This window comes from Oncorhynchus keta, chromosome 33 (assembly GCF_023373465.1).
Source record: "Oncorhynchus keta strain PuntledgeMale-10-30-2019 chromosome 33, Oket_V2, whole genome shotgun sequence".
NCBI classification, from domain to species: domain Eukaryota; kingdom Metazoa; phylum Chordata; class Actinopteri; order Salmoniformes; family Salmonidae; genus Oncorhynchus; species Oncorhynchus keta.
Genome location: NC_068453.1, coordinates 8,407,320 through 8,425,318, shown reverse-complemented (window position 1 = coordinate 8,425,318; position 17,999 = coordinate 8,407,320). Strand labels below are relative to the sequence as shown.

Genomic DNA, 17,999 nt, shown 5'->3' with positions numbered 1-17,999 from the left:
ATAGCGTTGCGTTTCTACCCCATCTTACCATGGATAGGGTTTGGTGCATTCCGGAGTTCACTTATGGTCCCACAAAGGTAATCTTTGGAGATGTTCATTTTAGCATACTGTAAATGCCTGTGCACAATGTGCATAACAAAGCATCATTATTGTCATTCTCTTCAAAGGAATTCTGCAGAAGCAGCCTTTATTTCCAAACTCTGCAGGCCTGCTGGGAGGAAACATATTACAATAAACAGGTAAGATTCATCCCCCCAAAAAACATAAACAACAGAAAGAGAGTTGTATTTCAAGACAGTTTAGAGAAGATGGTCATAAGAGTTCTTAATAACACTCGCAAATTGTGATGCATGAACAGTTGTGAAATGTTGTGAGAGGCCCTTCAGAATGCACATTATATGGTATTTCGTGGCACTGTCTCACACCTTACCTCATCTTGCAGAAGAAGCTCATGGTCCACTATCTGCTGCTCCAGAGTCAAGGCCAGGTCCCGCACCATGTCACCACGGAGCACATGAGCGACTGGCTGGTGTCTCAGGGCAAAAAATCCCTTAGGGAGAGGTGAGTACCGCTTCATCATTCACCTTCACTGCCATTCCCTGCCACCAGCAGCACTCCAAGAGGTGTGGGTAAAATAAACAACAGAAAAATTGGAAGCCTGGAAAGTTGAATTGCTCTGTGTTTTATTTGAAGGGTGTGGAAGGAAACCCTGGAGGAGGGGAATGACCTCGCTCGGCTGGTAAGACAATGAGAGTTAGACACATACTACAAGTCAGTGAGCTCTTTACTAGCCTTTCAACAACTAGTTAGTACAGCAGAATCGATATGTTGTGAAATTTCACTAATCGGACTTCCTGTTTCCTACGGCAGACCTGGGAAGTCAATACTTGCCTAAAAATGATAGACATAGAGCACGAGGCTGTCTGCAAGCTCCGCCGCTCCTTGCACTCCACCTCGCCAGCTGACATGTGAGTTCCATGTACTGTCCTGCATATGACTTGATCCATTTATCTTCACATCTGTAACTATGCAGAAACAGACTAAGACAGTGTTTTCTGTGAGCACATTGCACATCGTTTAGCTTTGTCTTCTCCTTTTTGTTGATTTCAGCGACCCTAAGGTCCACAGCATCGTGGAAAGAGCTGTAAGGAGCATTATGGGCGAGCTGTCCAATGAGCCCCGTAGCAACCTGCTCAGCCCATCCCAGGTGGTTGTGGAGGTGGTGCCCAGGCTCCTCCTGGCCCTGTGGCTTCAGCCAGAGGAAGGCCATAGGGTGCACCCAATCCTAATAAGCGGGATGGCCGTGGGCATGGTGGCGGCCGTAGTGGAGAAGCTCTCCAGCATGTTAAAGGCCCCTTCTCCTCAAATCCCTTTCTCCCGCGCTGCGGCTTTTGAATCTGTGTGGTCAATCCTCGGGAGAATCAGTCAGTCCTTCTCCACGGATGACCTCCAGAGCCCATTTTATGTGAGATCTGTCTGTGCCTTTGTGGCTGACGAGGTACAGAGCTGCTTCCAGCCCCCTGCAGCCACTTTACCAGTCCTCCCTGTCGTCGCCGCGGCCATCTCCACCGCACCTCCAGACATCCGAGCAGGTGAGTAGCAATGATAGAGAGCACTCTGACAGATGCCTGTTGTGATGACATCTCGGTGACTTGTAGTAGTAGAGCTCATCAGGATTGTTGTTGTCACTCCTAACACAGAGGCAGACCCGGCTTCTTCCCACATGGAGGTTGTGAATATCAACGCTAACACAGAGGCAGACCAGGATTCTTCCCACCTGGAGGTTGTGGACATCACCGCTAACATAGAGGCAGACCAGGTGTCTTCCCACCTAGAGGTTGTGGACATCACCGCTAACATAGAGGCAGACCAGGTGTCTTCCCACCTAGAGGTTGTGGACATCACCGCTAACATAGAGGCAGACCAGGTGTCTTCCCACCTAGAGGTTGTGGACATCACCGCTAACATAGAGGCAGACCAGGTGTATTCCCACCTAGAGGTTGTGGACATCACCGCTAACATAGAGGCAGACCAGGTGTCTTCCCACCTAGAGGTTGTGGACATCACCGCTAACATAGAGGCAGACCAGGTGTCTTCCCACCTAGAGGTTGTGGACATCACCGCTAACATAGAGGCAGACCAGGCGTCTTCCCACCTAGAGGTTGTGGACATCACCACTAACATAGAGGCAGACCAGGCATCTTCCCACTTGGAGGTTGTGGACATCACCGCTAACATAGAGGCAGACTCTGCTTCTTCCCACTTGGAGGTTGTGGACATCACCGCAAACATAGAGGCAGACTCTGCTTCTTCCCACTTGGAGGTTGTGGACATCACCGCTAACATAGAGGCAGACTCTGCTTCTTCCCACTTGGAGGTTGTGGACATCACCGTTAACATAGAGGTAGACCCTGCTTCTTCCCACTTGGAAGCTGCGGACATCGGCCCTAAAACAGAGGCAGACAGAGCTTGTTCCCACTTGGAGGTTGTGGAAATCACCCCTAAGATAGAGGCAGACCCGGCTAATTCACACCTGGAGGTTCAGGACATCACCCCTCAGACACAGCAAGATCCAGCTTCTTCCCAGCTAAATGTTGTGGACATCACCCCTAATAGGGAGGCAGAGCCAATCTCTTCCCTCGTGGAGGTTGTGGATGTCACACCTGAAGAAAGGACTCTCAAGATGGCCATCGTCGCCACTCTGCCAACTGACATCCAAGCAGGTTAGAAACACTGACAGGTCCATTTGTCATGACATCTTAGTAGAACCTTTCAACTGGCCAGTGTTTAGAACCTACAGTTTGCATTTGTTTACATTCTGTCCCTCTTTTCTCCCTTTCCAGAGGATGTAGCTGTGGTCATCCCAGATGTCAACCCACACGTCACCAAGGATGTGACACTGGATGTTCCATGTAGAGCTGCATGCAAAGGGAAAGTCCGCCAATTTTTTATCAGGCTTTTGAGGGCAGTGTGCTGCTGCGCCTGCCACAAGGAAGAGGAGGAACAATATTAGTTATTTGTCAGACCTTCAGAAATGGGATTGAACCATAGAACATTAAATTATTTGCATTATAATAATTGGATTCAATTTAGCTTTTCTTGTTTACTACTTAATTTCAGAACATTTCTATAATATTTCACTTTGCAAGTGTGGAGTAGGTTGTGTAAATAAGTTGGAAACATCCCAATTTTAATTATTTTAATGATTTACTTACTACATGTAAAAAAAAAAAAAAAAAAGTAGTATTTGATAACAAAAAATGGAGGGAGCTCAACCAACGTTGAGTTGAGGTGCAACCAAAACCTTTAATCATCATAGGAAATGAAAAGGCGCAACTCTTGCGCACTATAAAAAATGCATTTTTTATTCAAGCAAGGTTAAAAGATGAACATTTTGGCCCCGTCTATGACGATATGCAAGTTGTAAAAGGGTGACCCAGACTCACCCTTTTTCTTGAGGGTTGCAGACAGTGAAAATATATCATTAAGTAAATGGGACTTGATATCCTGTTCTGGCTACCTCTTTAGGGGTGTGCACCTTAAATCTCTTTCGGTTTGTTGTGGGGTTCGGTTGTTCTGGGGAGAGTCTGAAGTTCGATCTTTAGCAATGAGTGTGGAGGCTGTCCCCCTCCCAAAGTGTAATGACTGCGATGATGAAAACTAGGAGGAGCCACCGAGACATGTGATGAGGGCAAGGAAGATCACTCTGCAAGGACGGGATAGGACACATCACAACACTGCTGCTCATTCATATTCAAACCCACCTCAGACTATCAACACAAACATGGATGCACACACTCATTGGCGCACGCCCCCACACACACACAATGAACTTACCTGTACATATCACATCATGTCACCCACTTCTCCTCCATCCCACTACCGAGTCTCCAGTACCTAGTCCACACGCTCCACAACTCACTCGTCTGGTGAAAAGAGGTGAAATGAAGGTAGTAGGAAAAGGGAATTCCACAGTAACTATGCTGAACAAAAATTTAAACGCAACATGTGAAGTGTTGGTCCCATGTTTCATGAGCTGAATTGAAAGATCCCAGAAGTTTTCCATACGCACAAAAAGCTTATTTCTCTCATGTTTTATGCAGAAATTTGTTAGCATTTCTCCTTTGCCAAAATAATCCATCCACCTGACAGGTGTGGCATATCAAGAAAATGATTAAACAGCATGATCATTACACAGGTGCACCTTGTGCTGGAGACACAAAAAAGCCACTCTAAAATATGCAGTTTTGTCACACAACACAATGCCACAGATGCCCCTCAAGTTTTGAGGGAATGTGCAATTGGCATGCTGACTGCAGGAATGTCTACCAGAGCTGTTGCCAGAGAATTTAATGTTCATTTCTCTAACATAAGCCTCCCACAACGTTTGACAGTACATCCAACCGGCCTCACAACTGGAGACCAAGTGTCACCACTCCAGCCGATGACCTCCACATCCTGCTTCTTCACCAGCAGGGTCGTCTGAGACCAGCCACACGGACAGCTGATTAAACTGAGGAGTATTTCTGTCTGTAATAAAACCCTTTTGTGGGGAAAAACTAATTCCGATTGGCTGGGCCTGGCTCCCAGTGTGTGCACCTATGCCCTCCCAGGCCCACCTGTGGCTGCACCCCTGCCCAGTCATGTGAAATCCATAGATTAGGGCCTATTGAATTCATTTAATTGACTGATTTCCTTATTTGAACTGTAACTCAGTAAAACCATTGAAATTGTTGAATGTTGCATTTATATTTTTGTTCAGTATAGTTCAAGTCAAACTCCATGGAAGTTGCTAGCATGACTGGCTCTGAGGTCGTTTGCACTCAGATACACTCTGATTACCGAGAGTCCTCTCCTTAGAGACTCTGCCTACACCACCACCGACAGTCCCCATAGGGGGCCTGCAGACAGAGACTTACAAAGAAAGGCTCCTACAGTCGTTAAGTGAAGAGTTTTACCCATAGGCCTGAGTTAGGGGAGACATGACTCACACGCACCTGTGGTTTACACCTACTCTTTCCAGGGTTTTTCTTTATGCCAAGAGCATTCAAACTATCATCAAGGCAAAGGGTGGCTACTTTGAAGAATCTAAAATCTAAAATATATTTGGATTTGTTTAAAACTTTTTTGGTTACTACATGATTCCATATGTGTTATTTCATCATTTTAATGTCTTCACTATTATTCTACAATGTAGAAAATAGTAAAAATAAAGAAAAACCCTTTAAACTTTTGGCTGGTACTGTATGTTTTATTACAAGATAATACATCATGGTTATAGTGTTTCTTATGCCTCATAGATTAAAATGAGACTGTTGAGTGTTACTGACGATCTGGGGAATTGAGAGACAGTGAAAGGGTGGGTTAAGGAGATTGGATAAGGAGAGAAAATGGAGATGAAGGAGTCTGGGGTGTGAACGAGTTGGAGGTGGAGAGACAACGATGACAGAGCGAATAGAAAAAATGCTTGTATTGTATCATTTCATGAGTCTATCAAAAGTTGTGATGAGCTAACAATATGGCGTTCATACTTGGTTCTTGAAACAAGAACTGAGGAATGAGACAGGCTTGCAAACATGAAAAAGGACACCAGGCACATTCTGAGGCACATTCAGGCACATTCTGTCTCATGTAACAATTAGTCTTTTGCCAAATAAAGGTGTGTGAGGCTCTTTTTGATAAAATAGCTTGACAGACATGACCACATCAGCTCTGTGCTGTCACCAAGTGGTGACTAATGTTCATTATAATAATAGTTAGAATCGTCATCACAATAATAATGCCAATACAGGAAAACAACACCAACTCCTTAAAACAACAGTTGTTGAGACAAATAACCTTTCACTTAGCAGATGGTTATTGTTAAAAGTAGTGCTGCACTCGACAAATGTCATTTGAGATGCCCCTATTGAAAATGGATAGAGCTGGGTCGACGAACTCGGAACGCACCACAGGAACCACCGCAAGCCAATCACTATGGAGATGACCATGGAACTCTCCAGCAGTGTCCTCTTAGATGGAACATCTCCTGGGAATCTTGAGTAGTTCTAAACAGAGTGCAGCTGCAACCAAACTCACCAAGTCTGTTTTACCCTGCTTACAGAGCCCCATGGCTGGGTGTTTTTTAAGCTCCACACCCTCAGCTGACTCCTGGTCTCCCTGAAGCTTCCTCTTGATCATCAGGACGACAAGGCCCAGTAGCACGTAGGCACATGCATCCAGAGCCAGCACCACACCTAAGAGTGAAAGAGAGACTCCAATTGGACTCCAGACTCCAGCCTGGTCTCATTGACTAGATGTAACATAGAAAATGTAAATCTGGGGACCGAGACACTACGGTTTCGTATTATATGTTACGTTTGGTATGGATATGTAAGATTCCAAGAACACAGGATGAGATGTTACTATCCTTTGTGCAAGCACTTCCAAGAGTTAATGAACAGTGAGCGTGGTGAAATTTGGGGAGCGCATCGTCAGTAGTGTACCTTTGGTTCCTAGGGTGTTTCGGCCTTTCACACTATACACCCTCCCCAAAGGCGGCCAGTGACAGGGTGATCAATCCTACGCTTGCGTCCCATTCCCAATTAGTCATAGGAGTTGCCTTGTTGTTGATAGCCAACATCCCATGGGACTATGCATGGCAGGGGCGTCCTCCTCCCTGAGTCAAGCATTGTTGACCGCATACCTCCTGGCCCTCTCACTTCGGGGCCCAGCTGGGGTCTTTCCTCTTCATCCAGAGCCACTGACTGCTGCCTTCTGCCGCCTCCGATACAGCTTTGATTGCCGAACGCTGGCTCTGGCCCTTAATTCCCAGGTCTCTAAGCAGTCTGGTTGTAGATGTTGCCACAAAACCTCTGCAGCCCACCTCCAATGGTCGGACTTCTGTGTTCCAGCCATGATGCATAGCACAGATGCTTTCGCTCATAAGCCTCATCTACTGAGTCCTCCCAGGGTACTGTGAGCTCAATGATGAAGACCTTATTGAGTGAACGGGACCAGAGCACCATGTCAGGTCTTAGGGTGGTGGTTGCGATCTCCGGAGGAAACACAAGTTGCCGGCCAATGTCAGCTAGCATTTTCCAGTCGCACTCTAATGGTGTCGTGCCGCGCTTCGGTGGTTTAGCCCCTTCGCGGACAAAGTTTGTCCGTAAGGAGTGTGATGCTGCTGGGGGTGGTAGGGAGTTGGTGGCAGCTCGCTTGTCCTCCGGGGCGGACGCAAGGTTTTTAAGGACTTGGTTGTGACGCCAAGTGTAGCGTCCTTGGGTGAGGCTTGTTTTACACCCTGTGAGAATGTGCCTGAGGTTGGCTGGCATGGAACAGAGGGCACAGTCAGGATCTTCACCATACTATTGGTGAAGATTAACTGGTGTTGGAAGGACGTCATATGTTGCTCTGATGGAAAAGCTCAACCGCCTCGCTTCCATGGCCCACAGATCCTTCCAGCTGATCTTCCTCTTCTCCACACTGTCCCATCGAGTCCACTGTCCCTGTTTGGCAAGAGAGACTACCTTGGCCCACCTTGCAGCCTCCTCCTGATGGCGTACTTCCTGCACTACCATCTTCCGCCGCTCTGGTGCAGTGGCCTTACTCCAAGCAGCACGGCTAGTTAGCCCAAGGCCTCCTCTCCCTTGCTGAACATGACCCACAATGTCAGCATGTCTGAGGGCTGCTGTTGCCTCCTGGACTGCTTTTCCTGGCCTCCATTTGTGCCCAGTTGCCAAGGTCTGCGCGTTGTTGCTCACCACTGGGTCTTGAGATTCATTCAGTGTCATCTGGAGCCTGGTTTTTGCACACTTGAATTCCTCTGTTAGACTGGTGAGGGGCAGCTTGAGGACACCATCTCCATAGAGGCCTATGGTGGTAAGGCATCGTGGAACTCCGAGCCACTTCTTTAAGTAGCCTGTGACTCCTCTTTCCATCTTCTCCACTGTTGAGATTGGAACCTCATACAGTGCTAAGGGCCACAACACCCGGGGTAGGAGACCAAACTGCAGACACCAGGCCTTTAACTTTCCAGGTAGCTGGGTGTTGTCGATGGACTGTAGGCTACTACTGATGTCTTTGTGCAGCTGTTGCACCTGGTCTTTATCCTTCAGGCTTGCATCATACCACCTTCCAAGGCTTTTTACAGGCTGCTCAGACACTGTTGGGATAAAGACATATAGTTACTTAAGACAAAAATGAAAGAAGGGTGGTTCATCAGGGTGGATGGGTTGGCATATAACACGAATGTCTAGCAACCCAAAGGTTGCGAGTTCCAATCTGATCACGGCCAACTTGAGAATTTTAACTAACTAGAAACTTTTTAAACTACTTATTAATTTTTAGCTAATTTTTCAAATACTTAGCATGTTAGCTAATCCCTTCCCCAAACACTAACCTTAACCCTTTTAGCTAATCCTTCCCCTTACCCTAACCTTTACCCTGTAACCTAACTCCTAAACGTAACCCTACACCCTCACCTAACTAATGTTAGCCAACTGGCTAACGTTAGCCACCTAGCTAGAATTCTTATCATACGTTTCGCAAATTTGTAACATGTTGTACGTTTTGCAAATTCATAACATACAGTATAATATGAATTGTAATTCGTAACATATTGTAAAAAATGGGTGATAGACATTCACAAATGAATACATACCATATCATACCAAATACGGTGTCTCTGATATACATACAGAATAATACGAAATGCTCTGAGACCAGGTTGCACTAGCACCTCCCGGCTGGTAAGAAGGCAACCTCTGAGTTACATTCAACGATACATTATTGACACACACTAATGAAATGGACATGGAAAGGTAGTGGTTCAGTAACGGACAGAAAACAGGGGTGATGAATATACACAATAACTGATAGCACAAGTAGAGCAACAACACTGTTAACAAAGGAAGGATTGTATAAGTGGCATAGCTACCTGCAGAGTATTACACAACAAAGTAAACACAGAGAAGTAACTTACAATAGGCAACAGAAGTAACTATAAAGAACAATAAGCAAGAATGTGCACGCACACTATACCACGAGTCCAGTTGATGGGCAGAGATAGAGAGGTTGATCTCTGTCTCTGCTTGAGGGAGACTGGGAGGAGAAGCAGGAGTTGGGGATCTGGGACACAAGCTGACTGCCTGTGATTTGCTGACCCCCTGGCGACCATGACCCCTAGAAACTAATCAGTGGACAGGCGTGAAGGGACAGTTTACGACACCGCTGGCCTGCTTAGCTACAAACAGATTTTTCCTGCAATCTAGAGCCGTAATCATTATGCTTAATTGATTCTTCTGACATGTCTGGTAAGTATGCAGGCCATTTCAGCTTTCAGGATTTCTGTACAGATCCTTGCAGGCCGTGGATTATCATGCTGAAACATGAGGTGATGGCGGCGGATAAGTGGCATGAAAATTGTCCTCGAGTCTCGTCACAGTATCTCTGTGCATTCAAATTGTCATTGATAGAATGCAATTGTGTTCCCTGTCCATGGCTTATGCCAGCCCATACCATAACCCAACTGACACCATGGGGCATTCTATTCACAACGTTGACATCAGCAAATCGCTCGTCCACACGTTGCCTTACATGTGGTCTGCAGTTGTGAGGCCAGTTGGACGTACTGCCAAATTCTCTAAAGCCGCCTCGGCTTATGGTAGCGAAATTAACATTCAATTCTCTGGCAACAGTCATTTGCATTCTCCCTCAAAACTTGAAACATCTGTGGCATTGTGTTGTGTGACAAAACTGCACATTTTAGAGAGGCCTTTTATTGTCCCCCAGCACAAGGTGCACCTATGTAATGATCATGCTGTTTAAACAAATCCAAATATATTTTATATTTGATATTCTTCAAAGTACATTTACATTTAAGTCATTTAGCAGACGCTCTTATCCAGAGCGACTTACAAATTGGTGCATTCACCTTATGACATCCAGTGGAACAGCCACTTTACAATAGTGCATCTAAATCTTTTAAGGGGGGTGAGAAGGATTACTTTATCCTATCCTAGGTATTCCTTAAAGAGGTGGGGTTTCAGGTGTCTCCGGAAGGTGGTGATTGACTCCGCTGTCCTGGCGTCGTGAGGGAGTTTGTTCCACCATTGGGGGCCAGAGCAGCGAACAGTTTTGACTGGGCTGAGCGGGAACTGTACTTCCTCAGTGGTAGGGAGGCGAGCAGGCCAGAGGTGGATGAACGCAGTGCCCTTGTTTGGGTGTAGGGCCTGATCAGAGCCTGGAGGTACTGAGGTGCCGTTCCCCTCACAGCTCCGTAGGCAAGCACCATGGTCTTGTAGCGGATGCGAGCTTCAACTGGAAGCCAGTGGAGAGAGCGGAGGAGCGGGGTGACGTGAGAGAACTTGGGAAGGTTGAACACCAGACGGGCTGCGGCGTTCTGGATGAGTTGTAGGGGTTTAATGGCACAGGCAGGGTGCCCAGCCAACAGCGAGTTGCAGTAATCCAGACGGGAGATGACAAGTGCCTGGATTAGGACCTGCGCCACTTCCTGTGTGAGGCAGGGTCGTACTCTGCGGATGTTGTAGAGCATGAACCTACAGGAACGGGCCACCGCCTTGATGTTAGTTGAGAACGACAGGGTGTTGTCCAGGATCACGCCAAGGTTCTTAGCGCTCTGGGAGGAGGACACAATGGAGTTGTCAACCGTGATGGCGAGATCATGGAACGGGCAGTCCTTCCCCGGGAGGAAGAGCAGCTCCGTCTTGCCGAGGTTCAGCTTGAGGTGGTGATCCGTCATCCACACTGATATGTCTGCCAGACATGCAGAGATGCGATTCACCACCTGGTCATCAGAAGGGGGAAAGGAGAAGATTAATTGTGTGTCGTCTGCATAGCAATGATAGGAGAGACCATGTGAGGTTATGACAGAGCCAAGTGACTTGGTGTATAGCGAGAATAGGAGAGGGCCTAGAACAGAGCCCTGGGGGACACCAGTGGTGAGAGCGCGTGGTGAGGAGACAGATTCTCGCCACGCCACCTGGTAGGAGCGACCTGTCAGGTAGGACGCAATCCAAGCGTGGGCCGCGCCGGAGATGCCCAACTCGGAGAGGGTGGAGAGGAGGATCTGATGGTTCACAGTATCGAAGGCAGCCGATAGGTCTAGAAGGATGAGAGCAGAGGAGAGAGAGTTAGCTTTAGCAGTGCGGAGCGCCTCCGTGATACAGAGAAGAGCAGTCTCAGTTGAATGACTAGTCTTGAAACCTGACTGATTCGGATCAAGAAGGTCATTCTGAGAGAGATAGCGGGAGAGCTGGCCAAGGACGGCACGTTCAAGAGTTTTGGAGAGAAAAGAAAGAAGGGATACTGGTCTGTAGTTGTTGACATAGGAGGGATCGAGTGTAGGTTTTTTCAGAAGGGGTGCAACTCTCGCTCTCTTGAAGACGGAAGGGACGTAGCCAGCGGTCAGGGATGAGTTGATGAGCGAGGTGAGGTAAGGGAGAAGGTCTCCGGAAATGGTCTGGAGAGGAGGGGATAGGGTCGAGCGGGCAGGTTGTTGGGCGGCCGGCCGTCACAAGACGCGAGATTTCATCTGGAGAGAGAGGGGAGAAAGAGGTCAGAGCACAGGGTAGGGCAGTGTGAGCAGAACCAGCGGTGTCGTTTGACTTAGCAAACGAGGATCTGATGTCGTCGACCTTCTTTTCAAAATGGTTGATGAAGTCATCTGCAGAGAGGGTGGAGGGTGGGGGAGGGGGAGGAGGATTCAGGAGGGAGGAGAAGGTGGCAAAGAGCTTCCTAGGGTTAGAGGCAGATGCTTGGAATTTAGAGTGGTAGAAAGTGGCTTTAGCAGCAGAGACAGAGGAGGAAAATGTAGAGAGGAGGGAGTGAAAGGATGCCAGGTCCGCAGGGAGGCGAGTTTTCCTCCATTTCCGCTCGGCTGCCCGGAGCCCTGTTCTGTGAGCTCGCAATGAGTCGTCGAGCCACAGAGCGGGAGGGGAGGACCGAGCCGGCCTGGAGGATAGGGGACATAGAGAGTCAAAGGATGCAGAAAGGGAGGAGAGGAGGGTTGAGGAGGCAGAATCAGGAGATAGGTTGGAGAAGGTTTGAGCAGAGGGAAGAGATGATAGGATGGAAGAGGAGAGAGTAGCGGGGGAGAGAGAGCGAAGGTTGGGACGGCGCGATACCATCCGAGTAGGGGCAGTGTGGGAAGTGTGGGATGAGAGCGAGAGGGAAAAGGATATAAGGTAGTGGTCGGAGACTTGGAGGGGAGTTGCAATGAGGTTAGTGGAAGAACAGCATCTAGTAAAGATGAGGTCGAGCGTATTGCCTGCCTTGTGAGTAGGGGGAGGTGAGAGGGTGAGGTCAAAAGAGGAGAGGAGTGGAAAGAAGGAGGCAGAGAGGAATGAGTCAAAGGTAGACGTGGGGAGGTTAAAGTCGCCCAGAACTGTGAGAGGTGAGCCGTCCTCAGGAAAGGAGCTTATCAAGGCATCAAGCTCATTGATGAACTCTCCGAGGGGACCTGGAGGGCGATAAATGATAAGGATGTTAAGCTTGAAAGGGCTGGTAACTGTGACAGCATGGAATTCAAAGGAGGCGATAGACAGATGGGTAAGGGGAGAAGGAGAGAATGACCACTTGGGAGAGATGAGGATCCCGGTGCCACCACCCCGCTGACCAGAAGCTCTCGGGGTGTGCGAGAACACGTGGGCGGACGAAAAGAGAGCAGTAGGAGTGGCAGTGTTATCTGTGGTTATCCATGTTTCCGTCAGTGCCAAGAAGTCGAGGGACTGGAGGGAGGCATAGGCTGAGATGAACTCTGCCTTGTTGGCCGCAGATCGGCAGTTCCAGAGGCTACCGGAGACCTGGAACTCCACGTGGGTCGTGCGCGCTGGGACCACCAGATTAGGGTGGCCGCGGCCACGCGGTGTGGAGCGTTTGTATGGTCTGTGCAGAGAGGAGAGAACAGGGATAGACAGACACATAGTTGACAGGCTACAGAAGAGGCTACGCTAATGCCAGGAGATTGGAATGACAAGTGGACTACACGTCAAGAATGTTCAGAAAGTTAAGCTTACGTAGCAAGAATCTTATTGACTAAAATGATTAAAATGATACAGTACTGCTGAAGTAGGCTAGCTGGCAGTGGCTGCGTTGTTGACTTTGTAGGCTAGCTGGCAGTGGCTGCGTTGTTGACACTACACTAATCAAGTCGTTCCGTTGAGTGTAATAGTTTCTACAGTGCTGCTATTCGGGGCTAGCTGGCTAGCTAGCAGTGTTGATTACGTTACGTTGCGTTAAAAGAACGACAATAGCTGGCTAGCTAACCTAGAAAATCGCTCTAGACTACACAATTATCTTTGATACACAGACGGCTATGTAGCTAGCTATGTAGCTAGCTACGATCAAACAAATCAAACCGTTGTGCTGTAATGAAATGAAATGAAAATGTGATACTACCTGTGGAGCGAAGCGGAATGCGACCGGGTTGTTGAGTGCGGAAGTTCTATTCAGTAGACGTTGGCTAGCTGTTGGCTAGCTAGCAGTGTCTCCTACGTTAAGGACGACAAATAGCTGGCTAGCTAACCTCGGTAAATTAAGATAATCACTCTAAGACTACACGCTCTAAACTACACAATTATCTTGGATACGAAGACAGCAAAGACAACTATGTAGCCAGCTAACACTACACTGATCAAGTCGTTCAGTTGAGTGTAATAGTTTCTACAGTGCTGCTATTCGGTAGACGGTGGACGTTTGCTAGCTGGCTAGCTGCTGGGCAGATAGCAGTGTAGACTACGTTAGGACGACGAAATACGAAGTTGCAATAGAAGTGCTGACTGTTTCACTTTGTTGTCCTCTTTCTTTTCCTTTTTCTTCTGTCCTTCTGTTGTCCTTATTTTGTCTTCCTTTCTTCTGTTAACTAGATGTTTTTTGTTGTAAGTAGCTACCCTTTGCCTTGGTGACAGCTTTGCACAGTCTTGGCATTCTCTCAACCAGCTTCATGAGTTAGTCACCTGGAATGAATTTCAATGTACAGGTGTGCTTTGTTAAAAGTTAATTTGTGGAATTTCTTTCCTTCTTAATGCGTTTGAGCCAATCAGTTGTGTTGTGACAAGGTAGGGGTGGTATACAGAAGATAGCCCTATTTGGTAAAAGACCAAGTCCATATTTTGGCAAGAACAGCTCAAATAAGCAACGAGAAACGGCAGTCCGTCATTACTTTAACCTTTGTTTGGTTGCTACATGATTCCATATGTGTTATTTCATAGTTTTGATGTCTTCACTATTATTGTACAATGTTAAAAATAGTAAAACTAAAGAAAAACCCTTGAAAGAGTAGATGTGTCCAAACATTTGACTGGTTATGTATATATTGTATATTGCAAATATGGTACAATCCAAGTGTGCAAAGCTCTTAGAGACTTACCCAGAAAGACTCAAAGCTTTAATTGCTGCCAAAGGTGATTCTAACATGTATTGTGAAAACATGTAAATCATTTTCAGTACATTTGCAAAAATGTCAAACATGTTTTCAATTTGTCATTATGGTGTATTGTGTGTAGCTGGAAAGGATAAACAATTATAATTGCATCCATTTTGAATTCAGGCTGTAAGAAAACAAAATGTGGAATAAGTTAAGCGGTATGAACACTTTCTGAAGGCACCGTATATCTACAAGAACAATATAAATGAGTGACTCTTTGAAAGGGGGTCATATAAACATGGCCTTATTGTTTTCTTCTTCACAGCTATCATGCAATATTGGGCATCGTTTCTCAGACCAAATCTCTATTCTGGCTTAAACAAAGCAATCTGATCATGCTCCAGTCAAATTCACACTATAGGGAATGGCACAAAATGGCTTCTGTAAAACACCTATACATTGTCCAATCAACATCCACACATTGATTTCATTCTTCGCATCTTTATTAAAACAAACACACTTGTGCAATGTTCAAAAGTGTGTGAGAGATTACCATTAACGTGTGTGTATGTGTGGGGTCAAGTTTGGCTGGTCATACATTTGCAAATAGCCGAGATTGGATATTTCAGCACCATGGACAGCAGCGAAATCTTAAAAGCGAGATCTGTCATTCAGCACCACATGGCAGTAGACAGCGGCCATCTCATGTGAAGTTGGCACTGGGAAAATCCCACGTAATGGGAAACGAGGCTAAGGAGGCAAAAAGACTGAAGGAGAAGACTCCCACAGGAACCTTATGCTAAACTGTTCTGCCACATTCATTTCAAATGTTACATATTTCGATCTGCAAATAATATAAACTGGCTTTTCAAACTACACTGTACAGCTTTAGTGTGTCTGTGCATCATAGGTACAACTGCACGAAATTCCCCTCTCAAATATCTGTTTGTGAGAAACAATAAGAAAAACAACTGTTAGACTTTTACAATGCGCACTGTCGTGCATTTTTATGTTACCAACAAGACAACGAAGTGATGGTCTATACGCGCCATGGAGACTTATAACGGATACTTCCCACCCAGCAAAAGTTCCCACGCTGAGCGATTTTGTTAACTACACTATTATGCATATAATTCAAGACAAACGTTTATTGGCATTCATACTCTTATTTTTAACCGATTAGCTTTGCAAAAGTGTACCTTATGTCAATTCAGAGCTCGGAAATATTGGAATAACGTGCTTAAGAGGACTCTGACACTCAAGGCGCACAACAAGATAACACAGCAACCATATTTTCAATTGACAATCATTGCTTTAAATATATATGGTTAATAGATTTGTATAGGCATATATAAACAATTAATTTCACTTGTAAACCAAGGTTGGATTAGTAGGTCTAAGTCTAAGCAACATGTAGCTGGATACCCGCAATGAATCGAAACAGGTTCCAATCCTCATATATACACATTATGACAAAATAAAGAGCTTAATCTTTCAAGACATAAAGACATAGAAGCATACCCATTTATAAAGGTTCTACACATTCCATTTCTCCATAGCAATAGAATGTAAACATTCTATTTTGTGCCAAACATTGCCTACAATTCAATTCTAAGTGCAGCATATTGGAAGACTCCACAGTAATTGATCATTCGCGACTTTAACTTATTCCTGTTATCTCTAGAGCATCTCGTATATCTATAGCGCTGCATTTCTTCACCATCTTACCATGGATAGGGTTTGGTGCATTCCGGAGTTCACTTATGGTCCCACAAAGGTAATCTTTGGAGATATTCATTTTAGCATACTGTAAATGCCTGTGCACAATGTGCATAACAAAGCACCATTATTGTCATTCTCTTCAAAGGAATTCTGTAGAAGCAGCCTTTATTTCCAGACTCTGCAGGCCTGCTGGGAGGAAACATATTACAATAAACAGGTAAGATTCATCCCCAAAAAAACATAAACAACAGAAAGAGAGTTGTATTTCAAGACAGTTTAGAGAAGATGGTCATAAGAGTTCTTAATAACACTCGCAAATTGTGATGCATGAACAGTTGTGAAATGTTGTGAGAGGCCCTTCAGAATGCACATGATATGGTATTTCATGGCAATGTCTCACACCTTACCTCATCTTGCAGAAGAAGCTCATGGTCCACTATCTGCTGCTCCAGAGTCAAGGCCAGGTCCCGCACCATGTCACCACGGAGCACATGAGCGACTGGCTGGTGTCTCAGGGCAAAAAATCCCTTAGGGAGAGGTGAGTACCACTTCATCACTCACCTTCACTGCCATTCCCTGCCACCAGCAGCACTCCAAGAAGTGTGGGTAAAATAAACAACAGAAAAATCGGAAGCCTGGAAAGTTGAATTGCTCTGTGTTTTATTTGAAGGGTGTGGAAGGAAACCCTGGAGGAGGGGAATGACCTCGCTCGGCTGGTAAGACAATGAGAGTTAGACACATACCACAAGTCAGTGAGCTCTTTACTAGCCTTTCAACAACTAGTTAGTACAGCAGAATAGATATGTTGTGAAATTTCACTAATCGGACTTCCTGTTTTTTACGGCAGACATGGGAAGTCAACACTTGCCTAAAAATGATAGACATAGAGCACGAGGCTGTCTGCAAGCTCCGCCGCTCCTTGCACCCCACCTCGCCAGCTGACATGTGAGTTCCATGTACTGCCCTGCATATGACTTGATCCATTTATCTACACATCTGTAACTATGCAGAAACAGACTAAGACAGTGTTCTCTGTGAGCACATTGCACATCGTTGAGCTTTGTATTCTCCTTTTTATTGATTTCAGCGACCCTAAGGTCCACAGCATCGTGGAAAGAGCTGTAAGGAGCATTATGGGCGAGCTGTCCAATGAGCCCCGTAGCAACCTGCTCAGCCCAGCCCAGGTGGTTGTGGAGGTGGTGCCAAGGCTCCTCCTGGCCCTGTGGATTCAGCCGAAGGAAGGCCATTCAGGGCACCCAATCCTAGTAAGCGGGATGGCCGTGGGCATGGTGGCGGCCGTAGTGGAGAAGCTCTCCAGCATGTTAAAGGCCCCTTCCCCTCAAATCCCTTTCTCCCGCGCTGCGGCTTTTGAATCTGTGTGGTCAATCCTCGGGAGAATCAGTCAGTCCTTCTCCACGGATGACCTCCAGAGCCCATTTTATGTGAGATCTGTCTGTGCCTTTGTGGCTGACGAGGTCCAGAGCTGCTTCCAGCCCCCTGCAGCCACCTTACCAGTCCTCCCTGTCGTCGCCGCGGCCGTCTCCACTGCACCTCCAGACATCCTAGCAGGTGAGTAGCAATGATAGAGAGCACTCTGACAGATGCCTGTTGTGATGACATCTCGGTGACTTGTAGTAGTAGAGCTTATCAGGATTGTTGTTGTCACTCCTAACACAGAGGCAGACCCGGCTTCTTCCCACATGGAGGTTGTGAATATCAACGCTAACACAGAGGCAGACCAGACTTCTTCCCACCTTGAGGTTGTGGACATCACCGCTAACACAGAGGCAGACCAGGATTCTTCCCACCTGGAGGTTGTGGACATCACCGCTAGCATAGAGGCAGACCAGGCGTCTTCCCACCTAGAGGTTGTGGACATCACCGCTAGCATAGAGGCAGACCAGGCGTCTTC

At 46.6% G+C, this 17,999-nt stretch overlaps 2 protein-coding genes and 1 long non-coding RNA gene across 5 annotated transcripts in view; 2 read left to right on the top strand and 1 right to left on the bottom strand.

The window, feature by feature from the left end:
* The window catches only part of LOC118365872 (islet amyloid polypeptide), a 127,865-nt gene that overhangs the window by 14,594 nt on the left and 95,272 nt on the right, over nucleotides 1-17,999 (bottom strand). The window lies entirely within an intron of this gene.
* Nucleotides 1-17,999, top strand: part of LOC127914564 (serine-rich adhesin for platelets-like) — a 30,985-nt gene that overhangs the window by 9,505 nt on the left and 3,481 nt on the right. The window contains exons 2-4 of the mRNA XM_052491610.1: nucleotides 1,499-1,592; nucleotides 1,701-1,999; nucleotides 2,216-2,404. Of these exons, the coding sequence (XP_052347570.1) occupies nucleotides 1,499-1,592; nucleotides 1,701-1,999; nucleotides 2,216-2,404 (582 nt within the window). The remainder of the gene's footprint in view (nucleotides 1-1,498; nucleotides 1,593-1,700; nucleotides 2,000-2,215; nucleotides 2,405-17,999) is intronic.
* LOC127914593 (uncharacterized) lies at nucleotides 16,200-16,803 on the top strand. The gene is made up of 3 exons (XR_008088969.1): nucleotides 16,200-16,304; nucleotides 16,507-16,625; nucleotides 16,758-16,803. It is a non-coding gene; the product is annotated as an uncharacterized LOC127914593 (long non-coding RNA).